General features: G+C 39.9%; 1 protein-coding gene across 1 annotated transcript; it reads right to left on the bottom strand.

Annotated features, from left to right (window-relative positions):
• Positions 1-18,873: 18,873 nt before the first annotated feature.
• LOC134818153 (uncharacterized) lies at positions 18,874-20,349 on the bottom strand. The gene has a single exon (XM_063827585.1). The coding sequence runs from the start codon at positions 20,347-20,349 to the stop codon at positions 18,874-18,876; it is 1,476 nt and encodes a 491-aa protein (XP_063683655.1).
• Positions 20,350-21,255: the final 906 nt, after the last annotated feature.

Genomic DNA, 21,255 nt, shown 5'->3' with positions numbered 1-21,255 from the left:
AGAGATAGAGAGAGATAGAGAGAGAGAAAGAGAAAGATAGAGAGAGATAGAGATTAGAGAGAGATAGAGTAGTTACTACTACTTACTGTCAATTTTAACTTGACATACCTCAGTTTGTTCTGGAAGATTTTATTTAACATATAACACTGTTTCTTTTAACTGAGATTGAGAAATATTGGAAAAATCCCGGTCCCGGTCCCGGTCCCGGCCGGGATGAGGTTAATCCCGGTCCCGGCCGGGTTTTCATTTCGATCCCGGTCCCGGTCCCGGCCGGGATGAAGGTCATCCCGGCCCGGTCCCGGCCGGGACTAAATTTCGATCCCGGTCGACCACTGATAATCACCCTTCACAACATCATCCCCAGTTGAAAACGATTTACACAAGTATTTTGAAAGCTCCTGCTAATACAATCTTTCGTATCACTTATATGTTTTAAATATCCCCCTCCAGGTTGGTTAATATACGTATTCGTTAATACTTACTTGTACTTGATTAGGTCTCCTCAATCATTCGAGTGGCCTGCACCAATGAACTCCCGTTTGTGACGTATCATCTCCCTCCAAAGTTTTCGGTCACTAGCCATCTCGCTCGCTCCTTCTAGGTCTATGTCTGTGTTTCCTGTAAACGCTGCAGCATCTTCCAGCAAACATTTCCTCCAGTTCTTTCTTGGACGGCCCCTAGATCTTCTCCCATGCGCAGGGGTCCAGTTAAGCAGGTACTTAGGAAGCCTAGTGTCTGGCATTCTGGTGACATGGCCAAACCACCGCAGGCGGTTTGCTCCTATGAATGTCTCTACTGGATTTATCTTTGCACGCTCCAGCACTTCAGTGTTTCTAACCCGATCGAGCCATCTTATCCTAAGTATTCTCCTCAAGCAACGCTGATGGAACACCTCAAAGCGATGTAGCTGCTTTTTGGTTGTGTTCCAAACCTCACTACCATATAACAATATTGTCAAAACCGCTGCCTTATAAATCCTGATCTTTGTATAAGACTGGATGTTGCGGTTTTTCCATGTATTACTCAGTTGATTGAAGGCTCCGGAAGCTTTCTGAATCCTAGCTGACAGCTCATGGTCGATACAGGGACGTAGCCAGGATTTTTCTTTGAGGGGGGCTGTCGGCGAGCGAAGCGAGCCGACGCGTCCAATCAAGCTGCGCAGCGAGCGAAGCGAGCAAGCTGTGGCAGGGGTCTGGGGGCGCAGCCCCCAGCGGGGTCTAGGGGCGGCGCCCCTTGGCGGGGGCTAGGGGGGCGCAGCCCCCCGGAAATTTTTTGCGAAACAGGGTGTTTTAGACGACATTTGGCATTAAAGAAATTTGTAGGACAGCAATAAACTGGGATTGAAAAGAATCAAGTACTCACGTAAATTTGGTAACTTAAAGGACCAGTTAACTGAAAAAAAAGTTATCCTCATATTTTGACAGATTGTGACAAATAGCAAACTAAGCAACGAGTCGAAATTCCTAAATCTCTAACTGCTCTCTAACGCGTGTAAATAGCGTTTGTATTATTTTGGCGATGACGTCATAAAGTCCCTCTTGCGCGCAGAGTAGCTCGTGAGACTGTATTTTACAGGTAAAAAATGGACATAATACTATCTTTTCCCCCGAATAACTCGAAAAGTAAGTAATTTAGGGTACATGTTGCTTCATAAGTTGTATATAAACATGGCCATTCTGCACAATTTGCACACATTCAAAAACCTTTAGGACCTTCATAACCCAATTAACCAGATACCCATAGTTTTGCAGGATTTCTGGAACCGAAAATCAGTTTTTCGCCAATAACTGAAAAAGTAAGCACTTTAAGGCATATGTTTGTTCGTAAGTCATATATTAATATGCTAATTGCGGTTCTTTTGCATCCTGTCTGAAGACTCCATCACGATCATATCGAAAATGGGCTTAGCACCACGCCCAAAATGGTTTTTGGCGAATTTATCGAAAAGTAAGGATTTTAGGCCATGTGTTGCTCAATAACTCCTATATAAACATGCATATGCGGCTTCGTTCAAGCCTATTTTGAAGTCTCTACGACCTTCAGAAGCAAGGAGTCGGTTACGTTATTGGGTCAATATGGGCGTGGCCCTCCTGGGTTTTCTCCACTGTCAAAAAGATGTCTCCAAACGAAAATCGTTTAATCATAACTTCGGGAAGGTCTGTGCAAAGTTTCGTGAGTATTAGAACATTTGCAGGTTCATTTCCATAAATGTCCATAAATGACTGGACTACACAACTTTAGAGTTAACTTTAGAGAAACTCATAAGTCATTTATCTCAAATTAAGCTGTTAGTGTCCATGATCAACCTCTGGCGACAATGTTTTACGTGAAATGTAAAAATCAGGAGTAATATAAAAAAGGTATTTTTAGATTAAAGTGCTAGCTCTTAGTTTTAGAATTGTATAGATTAACGTTGGTCATTTAGCCATCTAACAATCGATCGTGCCGTAATATATGGCCAGAGAATAATAGGGTCTTGGAAATTCTATAGTTGTTCAGTGGGTCGATCGACTGAACACGTTTGCACTTGGTATTTAAACTTACCAGTAGTTTATTTATGTTATGCACCGATGATAATGCAATTAGGATAACAACTAGGTAAGCCGGAAGTCTAATTCAAAACACACCTCACACCATATACACCTCCAATCAGTAATTTTACTATTTGGTAGACCGGGTATTTTGGCGGGAATTCTGTTCCCACGGCACTGTTCTGATAGAAGATACTTCTACTAATGGTCCCAGAGGAACGGCCGTAAAGTAGCCAGACTTCTTGTCTCCTGTACTGGCAGACACTTGCAGATTAAAGTTAGAAATTTCGCTATGCTATAAATATAATTGCTCTCGGAATTGAACAAACTCCTACTTATCTGTATCCTTTCTAAATTCGTTAGAGTTTCATGGACTGGGGAAAAATAATCGGTACAGTCTCCCTGCTTGTGTAATTAAGCAATGAAAACAATCCAAAATTATCACATATGACATAAGTTGTAATAGCAGAAACTTTCTAACCGTACATTCACCCGCCACTGTTCAAGAACCTATATCACTGTTTAAAATCATGACGTGAGCACTGTACATCCAATCAGCTATTCCTTTAGTTAGGATGATAGCCAAAACTATAAGGATTTTGGAGAACTAGGGTAATAGTCATAATTCTAAAATTTGAGTGAGTTACACGTGTTTTATTGACGATGATAAACATTTGTAATGTAAATTACGCTATGCAAGCACGCACTGAGGGACTTTATGACGTCACGAGGCCACAGCTTATTATTGCAATAACACGCGTTACACGTACGCTAGAGAGTTGGTTCTTTCGGCGATACGATTCTTTACCAGTTTGTCACAGCTGATTTAAATCTTAGCCAAATTGGAGACTACAAATTTTTCAGTTAACTGGTCCTTTCACAACAGCAATCTGCATTCTCCAATCAGAATTTACGACTTACTCAGGCCTCATCGTCTTAAGATTTTTACATTTCCTACGGTCTAGGGGACACTATTGACTATAATTATAGTCTATAGAAGTCTTCTAGAATGTTTGCTTGGATTTAATGACATATATTTACTAATCCACAGTTCAAATCTTTGACTGACTGCAGTCATAAACACAGCCCAGTTACCAGGCGACCATGGGGACTAATCTTTTTTCTGGGGTTCGATTTTTTCCGGGGGGGGGGCTGCCGCCCCCCTAGCCCCCCCCCCTGGCTACGTGCCTGGGTCGATAGTACCGTCGCTGGAGATAATTGTACCTAAGTACGTAAAATCACTAACTTGCTGCACTGGCGTGTCTTCAACAGTGATGTTCACTGTGGCTTCTTTCGTGTATGGCCGTTGAGAGGTTGCTTTACCAATGACCATAGCCTCAGTCTTTTTTACCATTGAATCTGATACCTCCCTGGGCACCATACATACACAAAAGGTCAGTTGTTTCTTGAAGACCTTCCTCGCTGTTATCCAGTGCAGCCATGTCATCTGCATAGTCTGTATCTAACACAGTGATATCATCAACAAGCGGACTGATAGATCTTTGAAGAACCGCTCCGTGGGACACCACTTTTTTGCTTTCTGTTCTCTCAGCAGCCACATTGAGGCAGACATTAAAAAGTGGGGGATCCTGAATGTCTCCTTGGCCACTGCCTGAACTTACTTCAAACCATTCTCATAGTTCACCATTGTGTCTAACAGCACTGACAGTTCCATTAAAGAATGCCTGTATTATTCGAATGTATTTACATGGCAGGCCATAATGACTGAAAGCTTTCCAAATATAATTCCTGTCGATAGAATCAAAAGCTGCCTTGAAGTCCACAAAATTTACATACAGGGGGAGATTATATTCAATGCAGTTATGTATAATAGTGCGGAGTGAATAAATCTGATCAATGCATGATCTTTTCTTTCTAAACCCACACTGATTGTCTCGTAGCAAACTTTCTAAACCGTCACTCATGCGTTGTAATATGATGATTTGATACAGTTTAGATGCTGTAGATCTTAGAGTGATCCCCCTATTATAGGAGCAATGAGAGGTATCACCCTTCTTTGGTACAATTATCACGATGCCTTTCAACCAGTCGTCAGGCACTGCTTCTGAATTCCAAACTTTTGAGAACAATTTCTCCATCCTATCCACAAGACCACTTGCCCCATACTTTAACTGCTCATTAGAGATTTCGTCAATCCCAGCACTTTTGTGGTTCTTCAATTTTTTGAGACAGTTTAAAATCTCAAGTCTAGTGAGACAGTTCCTTAATCCCAAATATTCGTTAATGTTAGCAAATATTTGGGAAAAGGGTATTCGTCTTCTGAGCTCGAGATCTTTCCTTCATGAGCCCGATAATAATTAAGCTGAGAACTATAGTGGCGAGAGAGACTGGTGCCACACGATAAGCCGGTTAAAGCGTATAATAGCATCTATGACATTCAAGTACATTTTAAAGCAATTTGCCCTTGAGTATGATAATTATAACCAGTTTAATCTTGTTCAGCGTACTCGAAAACATAGGGTTACAAGGTTTTCGCTTCGATTTTCATCCATAAAAAATCCTTATATTTTCAATTCTCTGCCGGCCAGCTGTGTTTAATAGTAAATTAGATGTCCCTTACACGCACCTAGCGTACACACCTTACACAAGTTACATAGCACCCTATTGGCTCTGCACAGTCACGTGTGCAGTGACGTGGTCTAATCAGAGAGACGCACTCTAAACGTGATCTCTCCTGCGATAACCATAACAAATTTCCTTCATTACGTCCATTGGACGCGCACAGTCACGTGCGGGCAGTCACGTGCAGCGTGACTGCCAATCAGATTTTGTTATTATTTTGAGTTGTCCGAATATTTTGAATCTATTTTGATTTGAACAGAGGTCCTTATTTTACTTCCTACTTGTGGGGCCAATTCTGATGAAATCAAGAAAAATGCGGTATAGCATGGAACCAAGAAATAAGAACTAATATCCAACTAAAAAAACAAATTTCAATTCCATCTTCACTTGTCTTGGTTTTCTTTGCGCTGGTTTGTAAATCTATTTTCCAACTTTGCCTTTACCGTTAGCGAAACATAAATATAATCAGCTGTTAGTAGATGTTATATTATTGTGTGATCGTAACCTACATTATTATGTTTCTTTGACATGTAATCATGCTCTGCTCTGAAATTGTGAATACCTGTTAAATTTGTTAAGGATACGATCTCCTGTAGTTATGTTGCAGGATCAGAATGTTCCGTGAGGAACAGTCACCAAAATTGAGTTGCTTACTGCGAGTAGGTTTTCGTACTCTGGTCTTCACACAAGTGCAAAGTAGGCAATAAACCGTATCGCAAAGAACAATTCTATCTGAAAATGTGTTAGTACCAGGTTGATCATTAAGGTGAGGATTTGCCTCGCTCTTTCGGTTTCAGCTTAACTCCCTAGGTCATGAGTAGAACCGAAGGATTCAAAATATATTTGCTTGATGCCGTCGTAATTAACTATAAAACATCAATTTGAGGGATTATGAAGTGTTTTTATACTTTCTGAAACCAGTTAAATCGATTTTTTCGTGCAATTTTAGTTCAGAAACCAGTCATCAAAATTAGTAATACGAAGTCGATTTCTCGGTTATATTTGAGCTTTCCGTTCAGAAAATAAATCGGGACCTTCAAAGGGTGTAACAAGAAGGCGTAACAAGTTTACAAGCCTTCGATAATACTAAAATTTGCATCACATCTTCAACCTTCTTAATAGAGGCGCCACCTAAAACGTAAACAAACAATGATCACCATCCTTTGACCGCTTAATAGAGGCGCCACTAAAACGTAACAAACAATGATCACATCCCCCCAGTATCCACATCTAGTCTTAACTTTAAGCTTTCCAATGTACAATCAACACTTAAATAGATTGAACCACATTCTGTAGACCTGGTATATAATTTACAATAACGAGCAGTTAGTTACAATTCAGATCATTGAGAGTCTGAGTCTTGAAAGCTTAATAATCATATTGGTACGCCCAACTAATCATTTACATTTTTCTCAATCATAACCGTGGCATATGTTACTATTGACTTGGAACTATGCCAGTTATTAGACCGATCACGTTTTATCATCTCCAACACTCAATCATATTCATGGCCATTCTACGCGTGGGTCTTTGCGTATATAATTTAAAGTGTTACATACCAAAGCGTGTAGCTAGGGCCATCAGATAACTGATGAATCTTTGAATCAGCCTTCCATTTACTTTGAAACTCGTTTCTTCGCGGCATGAACCTAGATGAGGATTGGTGGTTATGGGACGTTCATGTGATATTTATTTTGTCTTGATGTCCTCTACTGCAACCAGACGGCGTTTAATTTAATCCAAACACGCTGATATAAGTCTTGTGATAATTATTCTTGTGTTTTATGTTTTGAAATGAACGGTTTGGCGATTGATTACAAGCCTCATGGAGGTTGACGGAGTTATTGTATCTAACAGCTCCGTCTTGGAATTTAACACGACACGTTTTGTGCCATCGGATAATATTATATGTAATTTTTATTATATTGGCTATACTTTGATGATATCAGGGAACATGTTTGCCTTGTTTCCGTATGTTAATAGGACTTCCGACCGTTTTAAAAATTGAAGTACCGTATTAAGAATTTGTTTCGGTTTTATTAGTGCCTCATTTCACATGATGTTTATCTAAAAAAATAACACATTTGAAACGCATCAAGTTATACTCCTTAGATACTCTTACTTTTATGGTAAAGTTAGCTTCTTTTGATTCATCTATCATTTAGCCTTATTCACATCCAAGATCATGAATCGATTACACATTTAATAAAACAAATTGTTCTTATATAGTTATCCAGTTTTAACAATACCAACAGTTTAACAAAAAGAACAAATCTCTTTTCCAGAAACTCCCTGAACAACCAATTACCGAGCTTTTCCCAATTTTCGATTCCCTAGAAACTCCAAAGCCTCATTATCGAGCTCCTCAAAAGGGTCGCACTACAACCCCACACAACTTCGGATACCTAACATACTCTCGGCGCTGTGTTAAGTCCTTATCCACCATGTAATCGTTCGTGATCACGTATGCTTCATTGCTTCGTTCATGACCACATTACCCGCCATTTTATAGATAAGTAGATAGATAACCCTCCTCCAGCATATCATCTCTAGAGCAAATCCTGTAAAAGCTGATATCACCCCTCTCAGTGGCGTAACGTGCGTTGGCGCCCGCCCCCACCCGCCCCCCGAAAATGCTCCCCCCTGTTGGCGGCCCTTCCCCCTTTTGGCGCCCCTCACTAAAATAGAAACAAATTAGGTGATATTAGAGGATACGCTGGTAAAAATTTCTAAAAAATGTGTTCCTAGATCAAAAACGCGAGTTTTTTGCTAATACCTTCGTACGCCACTGAACACACAATCATACTCAACACTCACAGAAGCTTTTCTGCTCAAGCAAACCTTGAATTAGTAACCGACAATCGCATGATATACGACCAGAAATCAACATCCGCCTTGTTAGCATTGAAGTTGCAGAAGACATCTCAGAGAGTTTTTTTTTTGCAGCGTCTCCAAAGGAAAGAAGTTTCCGTATATCTTCTTGAACACCTCCACTGTGAGTGTGGGCAGTCTTGATGACAGTCGATCAGGAACCTAATAACCATTCTCGTAGCTCATTCACCGGAAATTCTGTTATTTCACCCAAGTCTGACTTGCCTCCGCTTCAGTTTTACGATTGCTTTTCCCATGTTAACTAGAGTCATCTAGTGAAGTTAAAGTATTATATAAATTAGGGGGAGGGGAGGGGGAAGGCGGTTTATACCCCCAGACTCAGACCAAAAACGAAAGTTATCTGGTTGATGATCACTTAATTAGTAATACAGAAGCATTATTTAAATATATAAATGTTCATGAATAACAACATCAAACTGTAACTGCTATAACACAGCAAACTATGAACTACTCAACAGTTTGCATGCAAGTACTATTTTTGCTTACTGCATTCTATTTTTCTGACCATATTGATGACAACTAGATACAATATTTCAAGGGAAACTAGATATCAGCTGTTAGACGCTGCGACTCTGCGACAAGAAGCATCATTTTATAACCGGGTTATAAAATCATGATTCTCGTCCGTTACATTTTAAGCTAGAGGAGCTACAGAGGATTGAGAATGGACATGGACAGTAAAAAATCAGTCATGCAATCGAGATTCTAAACCGGACATGTGGCCGATATATAATTCCGAGACATGTGGCCGTATCCATTTTGAAAGCTGCTCCTTCCCTGGCTCCAAATCTTACATATGCCGATTGCCACAAAGCTCCGTGTCCCGATGCTTGCACTGTTGATGGTTTCCAAAAGTTACAATTAAACATGAAACACACCGTAACCAACAGGGATTTATGCAAACACCTCAACAAACAGTTTCGGGTACATGTGCTAATTAACAGAATTAAAAGCTAACACAATCAGATCCAGTATGATCCTAACCTTCAGCATGTTGATCCCAACTCTATAAATATATCACATTGTACCACAGGTACATAGTACCCCGAAATACCACTCGGAGTTTAGTATAAGGAAAAAACCATGGATTGCGGGTATCTCGAGATTTCGATTGTTTTGGCATTCTGGTAATGTTAAGCTCATATGGGGAATTTCCACCTAATGTTTATATAACTCAAATCAAACACCAAATAAGACATGAGCTATGAAATGTTACATAACTTGCACACACTAGCTAATAAATACAATTTGAGACAGGATTGAGGCCCGTAATGTCGATGTACCTGGTATATGAGGGCAAGGTAATATTCTAGTAGAGTCTAGACGTTTTCTGCAGATAGTAATAATATTATATAATGAGTTAGATAATGTCGCTTGGTTACCCCCCCCCCCTCCCTCCTCAATCTCTCAACTGCTAATAACATCATGATCTACCTCTCCATTCTCCAGTCTCCATGGCCGGGTACAGTGAGTGGGAAGATATCAAGATGAAGCAGCCAGAGAGAGAGAGAGATAGAGAGAGAGAGAGAGAGAGAGAGAGAGAGAGAGAGAGAGAGAGAGAGAGAGAGAGAGAGAGAGAGAGAGAGAGAGAGAGAGAGAGGAGAGAGAGAGAGAGAGAGAGAGGAGGAGAGGAGATAGAGAGATATAGAGAGAGAGAGAGAGAGAGAGAGAGAGAGAGATGAAGGAGAAGAGAGAGGAGAGAGAGAGGGGGCAAGGAAAGTGGAAGGAGAGGGGGGCGAGTGAAGAGTGTGAGGGAGGAGTGATAAGAGGGGAAGATTGGGGGAGCAGAGATGGGGGGTAGCTCCCCTTCGGTGCCTCCTGTAGTTCGGTATCCCCCTTCCTCCTTTGCTGCTTTGTTTTTTCTTTTGTCTGCCTCGCTTCTTTTTTCTTTGGTTTTCTTCTTCTCTGGGCTTTTTCTTCTTCCTCTCTCTTGTCCGCCTTGTTGGTTCTCTTTCCTTGTTTTTCCCCGTTGGCGTGTTGTTTTGTTGCTTTCGTTGTTCATGCCCCCTGTCATTCTGTCTTTAGCTAGCTGTCCCTCTTTGGTTTCTTCTCTTCTCACTCCTTCCCCCCTCATTGTTCCTTTCTTGCTCTCCGACCTCCTCTCTCCGATCCCTTCCTGCTTTCTCCACCTCCTTTTCTTTTGTTTCTTACTCCACCCCTCTTCTTGTTTTTTCTCTTCTTGCCCCCCTTCTCTCTGTCTTCTGATTCTGCTCCTCTTTCTTTCTATCTGTGCGTTCTTTCCCACGCTTTTTCCTTTTTTTTATGCTGTTTTTTCTCTCTTGCATCTTCGTTTCTTTCCGCCTCTTTTCCTACTCTTCATTGTTTTTTGTTTTTTGCTTTTTTTTTCTGCTTTATTATCTTCTGCTCTGGTTGTTTGTATCTCCTTTTTTTTTTTCTTGTCTTCCTCTTCTTTTACTCTTTTTTATTGTGGTTATTTTTCACATTGGTTTCCACCATCGGCGTTTTTTCTCTTCTTTTTTTTTTTTCTTTATTTTTTTTCCCCCTCCCCCGCCCTATTTATTCTTTCTTTCTTTGGTTATCTATCCTAATCGTAATTTGTTCATTCCCCTCTCTCCTCGTTATCTTCTCCCTGTGTTTTGTGTGTATTCCTCTCTTTTTTTAGTTGTTGTCTTTGTCGTCTTTCCTTCCCCCTTATCCAACTTCTCTCTCGCTCTCCGCAGCTCGCGTCCTGACCACGTTCCTATATTCCCTTTCTCCCTCGGCCTTTCCCCTCCTCGGGTTCAGCCTCCTCTTAGTTCCCCCACTTCTCTCCTACCTCTCCCTAGGCTCTCTCATCCTCTTCCCCTCCTCTGTTCCCCCCTCTTCCTGACTTTCCGCTTTACGCTGCCGACGTGCCTCTCTCCATCTCCTCTCGCTCTTACTACGCACTCTCCTTGCTTAGCTTTCCCTCTCCCCGCTCCCTGTACTTTCGCCCGCGACTTCTCTTTCTCTTTTTTTCAATAAGATTTCTCCTTCTCCTCCACTTTCTATCTCCTCTTCTTTCCTTCCTCGTGCCCCTCTCGCACTTTCCCCTACCCCGGTTTCCCCCCCCTCCTCTCTGCTCGCCCACTCCGCTCTTCTGTTCTTCTTACTTGTCGCCATTGTCCTCTTTCGACTCCTTCCTGCTCATTCTCCACCCCTCCTTCCCTTGTCTCTACTTTTCCCCTCTTCTCTCTTGTCTTGCACCCCTCGTCGTCTCTGCCTCTCTTGTCCTCGTTCTTTGTGCCTCGGACCCCTTTTCGGCGAGTCTCCGCTTTATCTCGTCTCCCTCCCTTCTACCTCTTCCTTTCCCCTTTTCACTCTGCTTTTCCCTGATCACCTTTCCATGCTCCCCCATCGCGCCCTGGCTCCCCCTCCTCCTTTGCTCGACAATTACCCCCTAGGCACTTCTTCCCTTCTCACGACACACCCTTCTCTTACCTGGCGCTTCGGCCACCCTTTGCTTCTCTTTTCCTAGACTCAACGCGTTCGATCCTTACTACCCACTTCTACACCCGGTCCGCCCACCCTCTCCCCTACTCCCTCGCCATCTCCCCTGACCTCCCCTCCCGCCTTCTTGCGCCATCTCTTCACTTAGTTTCTCCTCCTTCTCTTTCTTGTTCTCCGTTCCCGTCACCCGGTCCTTCGTTTCCATCCCTATGCCTTTTTCTATCCACTCTCTCCCTCCTGTTTTATGCTTCCTTTCTGTCGTCTTTCTCTTTCGTTCTAGTTACTTACCTATTCTAATTTACTCTTTTCTTTCCCCTCTCTGTCCTTCCTCAAGTTTCTCTCTCTTTCTCTCTTTTATCCTTCTTCTTTTTTCTCTCCTTCTTGCTTCTTTGCTTTATCTTTTTCTCTCATTCTTCTGTCTTCTTCCTTTTTCTTAGCCGCTATATAGGTTTTTCTGGCTAATCTTCTGCTATTTTTTTCTTTGTACTATGTGAAGCTCTCCTGCTCTTAATATGTCTCCTATGCTTTTCTATGCTTTTCCTTAGTTTTTGTGACTTCTTTTTTTGGCTGTTCGGTTCTTACCGTCTGCTTCTTCTTTTTTATTGCTTTGTCGGCTTTCTTCTGTTTTTTTCTTTTTCTGTTTCTTCCTCTTCTTGTATTCTATCTGTCCCTACGTTTCTTCTTTTTACTTTTGATGACTTCTCTTGTTTCTTTCTCGTCTCTATTCCTACGTGTACTGTCGTATTGTCCCTTTTCGCTCTCGTTTACTTTTCGTCTCTCTTTTTCCTTGCTCTTCTGCTTTATCACTCTCTCTTTCTGTCTTTCTTATTCTTTTATCTCTTTTTCTATGATTTCTCTTCCTCTGTTTGGCTCTTTTTTTCTGTTGTGTCCTTTCCTTTTGTTTCTTCTCCTTCCGTCTCGTTTCCTCTTTTTCTTGTTCTCGTCTATGCTTCTTCTTTTCGTCTCTTTCTCGCTACTCTTGTCTCTTTTATCTGCCGTTTCTGTCTCTCTGTTTCTTTACTTAGGCTGCTCAAATTTTGTGTAATCACCTCTTTTTGTTACTCCCTACTCATACAAGAATCTCTCCCTCTCTCTTCTATATCTTTTCCCTACCTACTTCTCTGCTGGATGTTTCTTGTCTTACTACGTCCTCCTCTACGCTTGCTTACGTTCTTTGTTTTCCTTTTTTCTTCTGTCCTTTCTTTCATGTTGTTCCCTCTCGTTTCCTCTTATTTTTCGACTGCCTAGCTTTTCTCCCTTATCTAGTATGATAAACCTTTTTATTCTGATCTTTCCTCTTTTTCTTTTGTGTCGTCTGTTTTTCTTCTGTGTTGTTTTGCTTTGCTTCTCTTTCTTTTCTTCTCTCTCTCTCTCTCTCTCGCTCTCTCTCTCTCTCCTGCTCAACCACGTTACACCGTCTTCATACCCGGTCTGTATGATACCCCCTTGAGGTCACGAGTGGAAAGTAGCTCAGAGTGATTGGTTATATCTAACTAGAAGTGATTCGTAATGGCTGCCTGGCCATGCCGACGATCATATATCACACTGGATACTAAAAAAAACCGCTCCTTTTTTAGAATTAATGGGTTATCGAAAACGTTACCACAAACAAATGAGCTGGTATAAAGAATATGTTCATACCCAGTAACACCATAACGCTTACAAAATACTATTTCTAAAAAAGTATACGAATCAAAAACCGGTCCCCTCCAAAGTTAGTCTTATCGCACGGCATACTTGCATGGTGAATAAAAATTATAAATTTAAAAAACCTGAAGCTCAAACCACGCCTCTGTAATTAAATTTGAAAAAATACTTCGCCGAGTTTTATTAAAATAATCTCGACTTGAATAAAGTGCACTAAAGCAAATGTGAGACTATAATTGTACGGGATAAAAAAAGGAAAATACATGTAACGAAATAACAGAGAACTGTTTCGATTAGCCGAATAAATACAAAGCTAGGTCACAAAACACCGTAAACCCACCTAACGAACCCCCCAGACGAAACCTCAAACACACCAACCCAACAAAAACTGACCCACCACAAACAGTTATAAATGCAGCGCGCAAAACAAAATCCCCAATGGATTAAACCCCCAACGCTGACTCTCTAGACTGAATTGACGAGTCCCTGTGAGCCTACCACTGACGAATGCCAGCAATAGAATAGCCACACACCCTTTTAGAAGTGTAATATAACCTAACCACGACGCGCTCCGAAATTGGACCGTCACGGTTCTTGGTAACAAGACATTAACGAGAAACAACCTGCTAACACACCCTTCAGCACTTTCGTCAATGATACTTCCTCCACTCAGCCATCGAGCCCATTTACCTACAACTGCAAACTCTCAAATTAACCCAAAACTAACCCTGTAATATAACGGTAATTATATACAGAATAAATACAGGTTACAGGACGGATCAAAAAAGCATATGATTTCCTTTGGCTGACGTTACTTTGACTAGGCAGAGAAACAATAGATATGCAATTACATAGGACATACATAGACATAGAATCTTCAATTCCACAAAGCCCTTGATATTTCGATTTGGCTTTTGACTGAACAAATTAATAAATAAAGGTGGTAAGCAATATCCGATTTCCAAGCCAGTATTATAGGTCAACCACAAAAAATAAATCCTAAATCCATCACACGATAAAGAAGTTGATCACGCTAACGCCAGAGATGCATGCAATAATGTAGAAATATTATCTCAGAATATGCGGCCCCCCCCCCCACGTGTTGTATAAAATCGCAGATCACGTGATAATCAACTCCAACCTGGCCATTAATTGCCCACAAAACTAGTAGGGCTCTGACGTAGCCCGCATATTTTCTCTAGTTCTTACATGTCACGTGACAATAATGCCACTCTAAAAAAGTGACACAAACTTATGAAAAAATATCCGCATTGCGGATACTCCTAGGGACACAGTTTATGAGACAGATCGGAGTTACCTACTTAGTCTAATGCGATGAATTGGTTAATACCTCGAAGAGGTATATCTAAAGCATTTTGAATTAGATATGACCAATTTAATTGTATGAAACCAAAGAAGAAGCATATCATGGTGCTCATGTCCTCATCGAATTGTCTCACTAGAATTGGCATGTTCAGCATCACATTGACTGCAGCATCTTGAATTAAGTAAATTTGAATGTCATCTGACTGAAGACCTATATAACTATGACTTGGAGCGCAATAATTACAATATTCCAATGACCACCCTAAAAATAGACAGACCAATCCAGAATCAAAATCGCTGTCAGAACACTCTCATTATCTTTTCATTGTACAGGATCAAGACAGACAAACGCTGAAATTGTGCTTACAACCCGTACGTGTCGACTCCTGATCCTCTATAATAACTATAAGGTTCCGTCCCTGACGCCCTATAGATCCTCTATAAAAACTTCAAACTGTCCCGTCCTGAGCCCTATAATAACTAATAAAGGTTCCAAACAGACATCCCCCCCTCGTTTAGGTCGTCAGATCCGCTCAATTTAAAATAATAAAAGATCGCGAGCCAATGTTCTACTCGACCCCTGCGGTGTCATTTGTGAATTTGTAGAGTCAAATCCAGCTCTATAACAAAGTAGGACATGGTAATTAAGTTAATTGTTCCACCTCGACAACTCACACCTCCTGAGGATGGTCCTCCTGTATTCGTAGTCGTCATGTATGGTAATGGACTGTGGGATGTTTATTACATTCCTTATTGTTTCACTCCTGGAGACTAAGTTTAAAGAATTAAAGTTGCTACTTGTTTTAGTTATGCTCGAGTTGGATTTTTGTTTCTGCATTTGTCTGAGTTCTAGCGCAGTTTTTGATGCCCTCAAAAATGTTTTTACAACAAATTTAGGCACATTTTTTGTTTTTAATATTTACTGATTTTTCTAAAATTTTGATAGGAATGTGCTAGTGACTTTTTGAAGGGTGCAAAATAACCGCAACTAGCACATTTATATATGAGTTATGAACAGAAAAACACCCTTAAATGCTTCCCATTGAAGTTATGGGAGAAAATGTGATTTTTTGGCTTTGCAGATAAAAAATCACATTTTCTCCCATCTTCAAAGGGAAGCATTTTAGGGTGTTTTGTTGTTCATAACTCATATATAAATGTGCTAGTTGCGGTTATTTTGCGCTCTTCAAAAAGTCACTAGCACATAGAAAAATCAGTAAATATTAAAAACGAAAAATGTGCCTAAATTTGTTGTTTGGCTTTGAGGTCCAATAGATCTTAAGATAAATGAGTAAAAACATTTTTGAGGGCATCAAAAACTGTGCCAGAATTCAGAGAAAAATTTGATGTCAACCATCAAATCAATCCGATCTTCCCTGACTGCCTTTTTGTTAAAATAAGCCTGAAAAGGACAATTTTAGCTTTTTGACTTTAAAAATTTATAACACACCAGCCTTTTTAGATACGATATCAAGATTTTACACATACCTTGAAATAGATGTGAAATCTTACTATATATAAAGCGAGACGATATATATATATATATCTGTGCCATTTTACTGACACCACGGCATCAACTTTAACGCAACTTTCCGCAAAAACCGTAAAAGATATACAACTGGAACTTTTTTGGCTGGGTCAAATGCTTTAATGGCCTTCAAATCAGCATGAAAAAATAAAAAATTGGCCGAGGAATAATGATTTTAGAGCCTAAAATTTGGACCCCCAAGTGGTGTCAAAAACGCCAATTAAATAGGTAATAATTATTTTAGTATTTTGAGTCTTGACACCGTTTAGGGTTATATTATACGGGTTCCTGCTAGTGTGAATAAACGGCGAGCAAAATTTCAACCCGATACCGCAAGAAATAATTAACTTGTAGCGTCTTGACCAAAAAATTATTTTTTCCGAAAATTGCGCTCTTAACCAGGAAATGCTTGTTTACAAAAATAGGTATTCTCAAAATGATTTTTTTGGTGTGGAAACGGTGCGCTAGAAGGTCACTGAACTGCCTGTGAGGTCATTTGGTCTGGACAGATTTGGTGTATGCCCCCTTAAGGCCACTTTTTGCCACTTTACCACTTTTTACCACCTTTCTTGTTTGTCGAATATCTTTAGTTGTAAACATCGTAAAAGGTTGCGGATCAATTAAATCGAGTGTGTTCATATTATCAAAAATAAAAACTTTTGTTCAAAAAATTTTTACGTCAGATAATCAGTTAATTGGATAATTATCAATTAGCTAATTAGCAAAATTCTAAACAATTTTTATTGGCTCAAAATGATCGGAATAGCTTAAAACACGGAGAAAAGTAGTTTTTAGAAAAACTTTGAAAATGTTCACTTTTTTTGAGACTTGAAAAAATGTCGAACATTTTCGAAAAATTTTGAATATTCAAAATATTTTTTCCAAATTGCATGAAACGCGGAGAAAAATGCTTTTCAAAAAAACTTAGTAAATTTTTCCTTTCAAGAATACTTTAATCACCAATATTTGTAGTTGGAGTTCAGTAAATCTCGGCAGATTTTAGTGACCAGGAATTACTAAGTTTAAAGTTCTGAAACTGAAAAACGTTAACCATTCAATATAAGAGTTTCATAACTAATTACAATACGGCCTTATCGATTTTCACAGAAACTGCACCAATGGTAAAGTCAAAATCGAAACGATAGCCTGCAGTACTATCATTTTAATGATTAAAATGATGAATCAGTGGGGTTAAGATAATCACATTTGTAATAAATAAAACCTCTCTGTACCGTAAATTGTGCTAATCTAAACCGGCCTACCTGGATTACCAGACCTCTTTTTTCCTCAACAATCAAACCGAGTTTTTCATATCGCATTTGGTGGGTGATGTAAGAACATATCGAGCTGTATTCAATCACAATACGACAAAATACGTGTATAGTATATTATGGCCCTTAATGAGGCATTTGAAACGTTCTACCTATACCGTACACTTCTCGTTTTTCCCATTACATGAGAGGCCCGGTATAGAGAGGTTTTACAGTTTATCACGAAAACGTCTACTTGGCATCATGGCTCTTTGACAGCTCAAAGAAGGCAAAAAAATACCAGAAAGCTTAAAATTTCAACTCGCTCTTTTCAATGCTCTTCGAACTTTCCCAAATTAATCCCGAGCTGATCATCATGGGCCCCGAATATCCTGCGGAAAGAACCTGTATTTTTATTTCACAACGTCCGGATTTCAAATCAACATCTTCAATAACATTTACAATCCTTGACCTTCCTGATCAGGATCAGTCTCTATTAGCAATTTCCAAATTATCCTGACTCTCGTGGAACATTTCACTGAATTAATTGTTACCGGTTCTTTACTACCCCTTGCCCGACGCTCGTATCTGAATTTTACCCTTGCCCGTATGTTACCCTTGTTGATTTTATTTTAAGCCGACCCTGACATATGGGGGTGATTTGAGGTATCCCGCATAGCAAATGAATCGGTATGGAGTACAGTACAAAACATGTCACAGTAGATGTTGGAAGGTGTATTTACACTTGCTTCCTACTTCCTAGCTCTTCCTACTTCCTACTTCCTAGCTCTTCCTTGGTTTCCCTGGTTAGGTTGATTGTTGAGGAAAAGAAGAAGTCTGGTAATCCAGGTAGGCCGGTTTCCAGGTTTTATTTGTTACAAATGTGACTATCTTAACCCCACTGATTCATCATTGAAATCAATATGATAGTACAATAATTATAGGCCCGATGGCAAGAGCTACGAAGTAGCGCGCGCCGGGCCAGACCATTAACAATGGTCAAGTCATACTAACAGTAACAAGTCATACTAATAGTAATACTATACTAACTACTGCAGTAACACCGATCATAAACTAATTTCCTTTCAATTCCAAAGATACCATGACCAGCAGCAACCCGATATTTTAGATCATGCAATGAGATGTCCCAAATTAAGTGCGTAGTATAAGTAATGTCAATTAACCATGAATATGATATAATAGTCCATTCTTAATTTATTCATTTTAATAATAATTATTCATTTCATTTATTCATTTAACAAACTTAATATTTGAGTTATTATTTAACTATTTTGCTGCAGTTCAATTAAGTGCCGGGCAAGTAACACGGAGGAAAATATCAACCAAGTGAAACAACTAAAGGATTATAACAGACAAATATAAAAAGCTGTAACTGCAATAAATCACTTCAGTTCAATGGAATTAATTTTTTGAGCAATGAAAGAACATGTGATGATGGACGGTCGCGGTTAAAAATTAAATACAAACATCCAGAATTAAAAAATCTCAGTAATTTACGAGCTCAAACGCTCTTTTTATAATAATGCATTATATTATGTAAGATAACCAGCATAACGTGAACACGAGACTGAGAGTATGAATTATAAGTTAGCAGTTTTTAGACTGACACTTTTTGATGTGGTAACTTGTCGCCGGGACCAGACTGAAAAGCTAAAAGCGGGGAGGCTTATTTAGAATTTCTAATCATGGACAAAGCACCAAGTGAAAAAAAAGCTAAACCACCGTACACAAATGCTAAAATAACACGAGTCATTTCCTTTTTATTTTCAACCTCGCTTCGATCAAGGAGAAAATCTTCCCCGAGGAGAGGATCTTCATCTTCAGGATCAACACCCACTCTCTTTCTAGATTTCTCTATCTCATTCTCAATATTCACTGTGCGTATCTTCAGAACAGCACATACCAGCATTACCAAAGCTGCTGCGACCAATCCGATGAAGACTCCGGCAACTTTCATGTCAGTAAAGAATATAGTGCCTAAAACAATTGGCAGACCTATACCGTAGCAGGCAATACTCATTGTAAAACAGGTGAAATTCTGTGCCCCAAACGAGACAAGTATTCCCTGGTTGAGAGACGTCTGGATATGATCAACAGGAATACCGAGGCAGATTATCCAGAAAGTGGTCATGAACACACTCTTCACATCGTTATCAGACGAGAATAACGTTATCTCGTAGCTCATTAAACAATACGATACCACAGCAAGTACACTCGACACTAACACAGAGTTCACCACTGTCAACTTCATGCACAGCTTTGTTTTCTCAGCATCTCCCTCACCCATAGCTGTTCCGATGAGTGTGGCAGCGGCTTCCGACATCCCCAGAGCTATTGACCACCAGATGGATACCAGCTGGTGTGCGATAATTACCACGGAGAAAGCCACTGCTCCGTCAAACTGGCTGCAGAATGTTGAGATCTCGAATAAAACCATTTCAGCAAACACATTCAGAGCACCTGATATACCAAGCTTCATCATGGGCTTCCAGCCTAAAAGTGCGCGGGCGCTGAACCCATTCCAAGCAAACTGGTCTTGTTTTATCATGACACAGCAGATCGTCAAGGACACAGTCAGGGGCAGTATTCTACTGACTATAGCTGCTACACCAAGTCCATTCAACCCAAGCTTCAGCACGACAACCAAAACATAGTTAGCAAGACAATGTGATACGATCATCACAATGGAAACAAGATAGACAAACTTGGTCTGCTCCTGAATAGCGAAATACTTGGAGATCATGGTAAAGGTGTAGTCCAGAAACTCTACGATGAAAGTGATCCTAAGATAATTCACCGCGATATCCCGGAAGTCGCCCTGGCCCAAAATGGCCATCTCGTTAACCACTGTGATTGAAGAATTCAATCCGGAGTACGGCAGAAGGTCTATGATGTAAACAATATTCAGGTACGGTCCTAGAACTAAAAACAGCAAGAGCCAGCCCTGGAGAAGACATTTCAAGAAGACCGTCCCAAGCTCACCCTTAAAACCGTAGACTTGAGGACCATAAGTGTCGAATACGGAGGCGTATCCAGCGGACACTGGGACGACGATCAGGTTAAAAAGGGTGTTAGTGAGTCCCACTCCAGCTAGATGAGCCGGACTAATGTGTCCTGCGAACATAAGGGTTATGAACGCCATCAGAATTTCTGTGCAATCAATAAATATGAAAGAGATGGACAGGCGGATGAATTCACATTCTTTGGAGAAGAGAGATGTCATGGTGAACGAAGAGAAGAAATTGCTGGAATCTAGGAAATAGCATATCAGTACTATCTTACTGTGTTAGCATACTTAGTGAAAACAACAGCACTAATGCTAATGAAACAACTACATGACGAGTGTAAGCATTAAAGGTAATATTAAGTTTCGAATCAATTGCAGGTTTGATGAGTTCGAAAACTGAGATTTGATGATGTAGGACACCATCTGGGTTTGGTCCTGAGCTATAATAAATAGCGGTTCAGTTAAAAAAATTTAATTTATTTATTCTAAATTATCTTGCTGAACGTCATTTAAAACAGTTAGCAGCTAGAAGAAGTAAATAACGATTTACCGTTACGCACAATAAAACAATGACAATGTATAAGGTATGTTAACAAAACTTATAAATAAACTAACGTCAGATTCGATCATTAGTTAATCGCCAACTATCCAAGAGCACATCTTAAATAGCTTACATTTAGATGGATTTTAAGAAGCATTGGTCAATACGGATTGAAGGCTTTCTAATTAGCTTTATTTTACCGTTCATAATCACAATGCTGGCAAGCATTACCGTCGCCCTTATATTCACAATACTATTTACCCCCTATACTATTATATCCCCTTTATTGATTTCCAGGCATTAAGACTCATCGAAAGTAGATCAGCAGGTACATTTAAGTTCAAAACATTCTAATTCAATGTTAAAGATGACAGGAATAAGAAATAGTTATATGGAGGTTTTTAAGAAATTTGCGCAAAATACGCGCCAGCATGTTATACGAAATTAGGTAAAAAACCCAAAATCGCCATATTCAGGTGCCTTAAAAACCATGTTAAAAT

Source organism: Bolinopsis microptera, chromosome 7 (assembly GCF_026151205.1).
Source record: "Bolinopsis microptera isolate Bmic1 chromosome 7, MBARI_Bmic_1.0, whole genome shotgun sequence".
NCBI classification, from domain to species: domain Eukaryota; kingdom Metazoa; phylum Ctenophora; class Tentaculata; order Lobata; family Bolinopsidae; genus Bolinopsis; species Bolinopsis microptera.
This window is presented reverse-complemented; position numbering and strand designations above follow the sequence as displayed.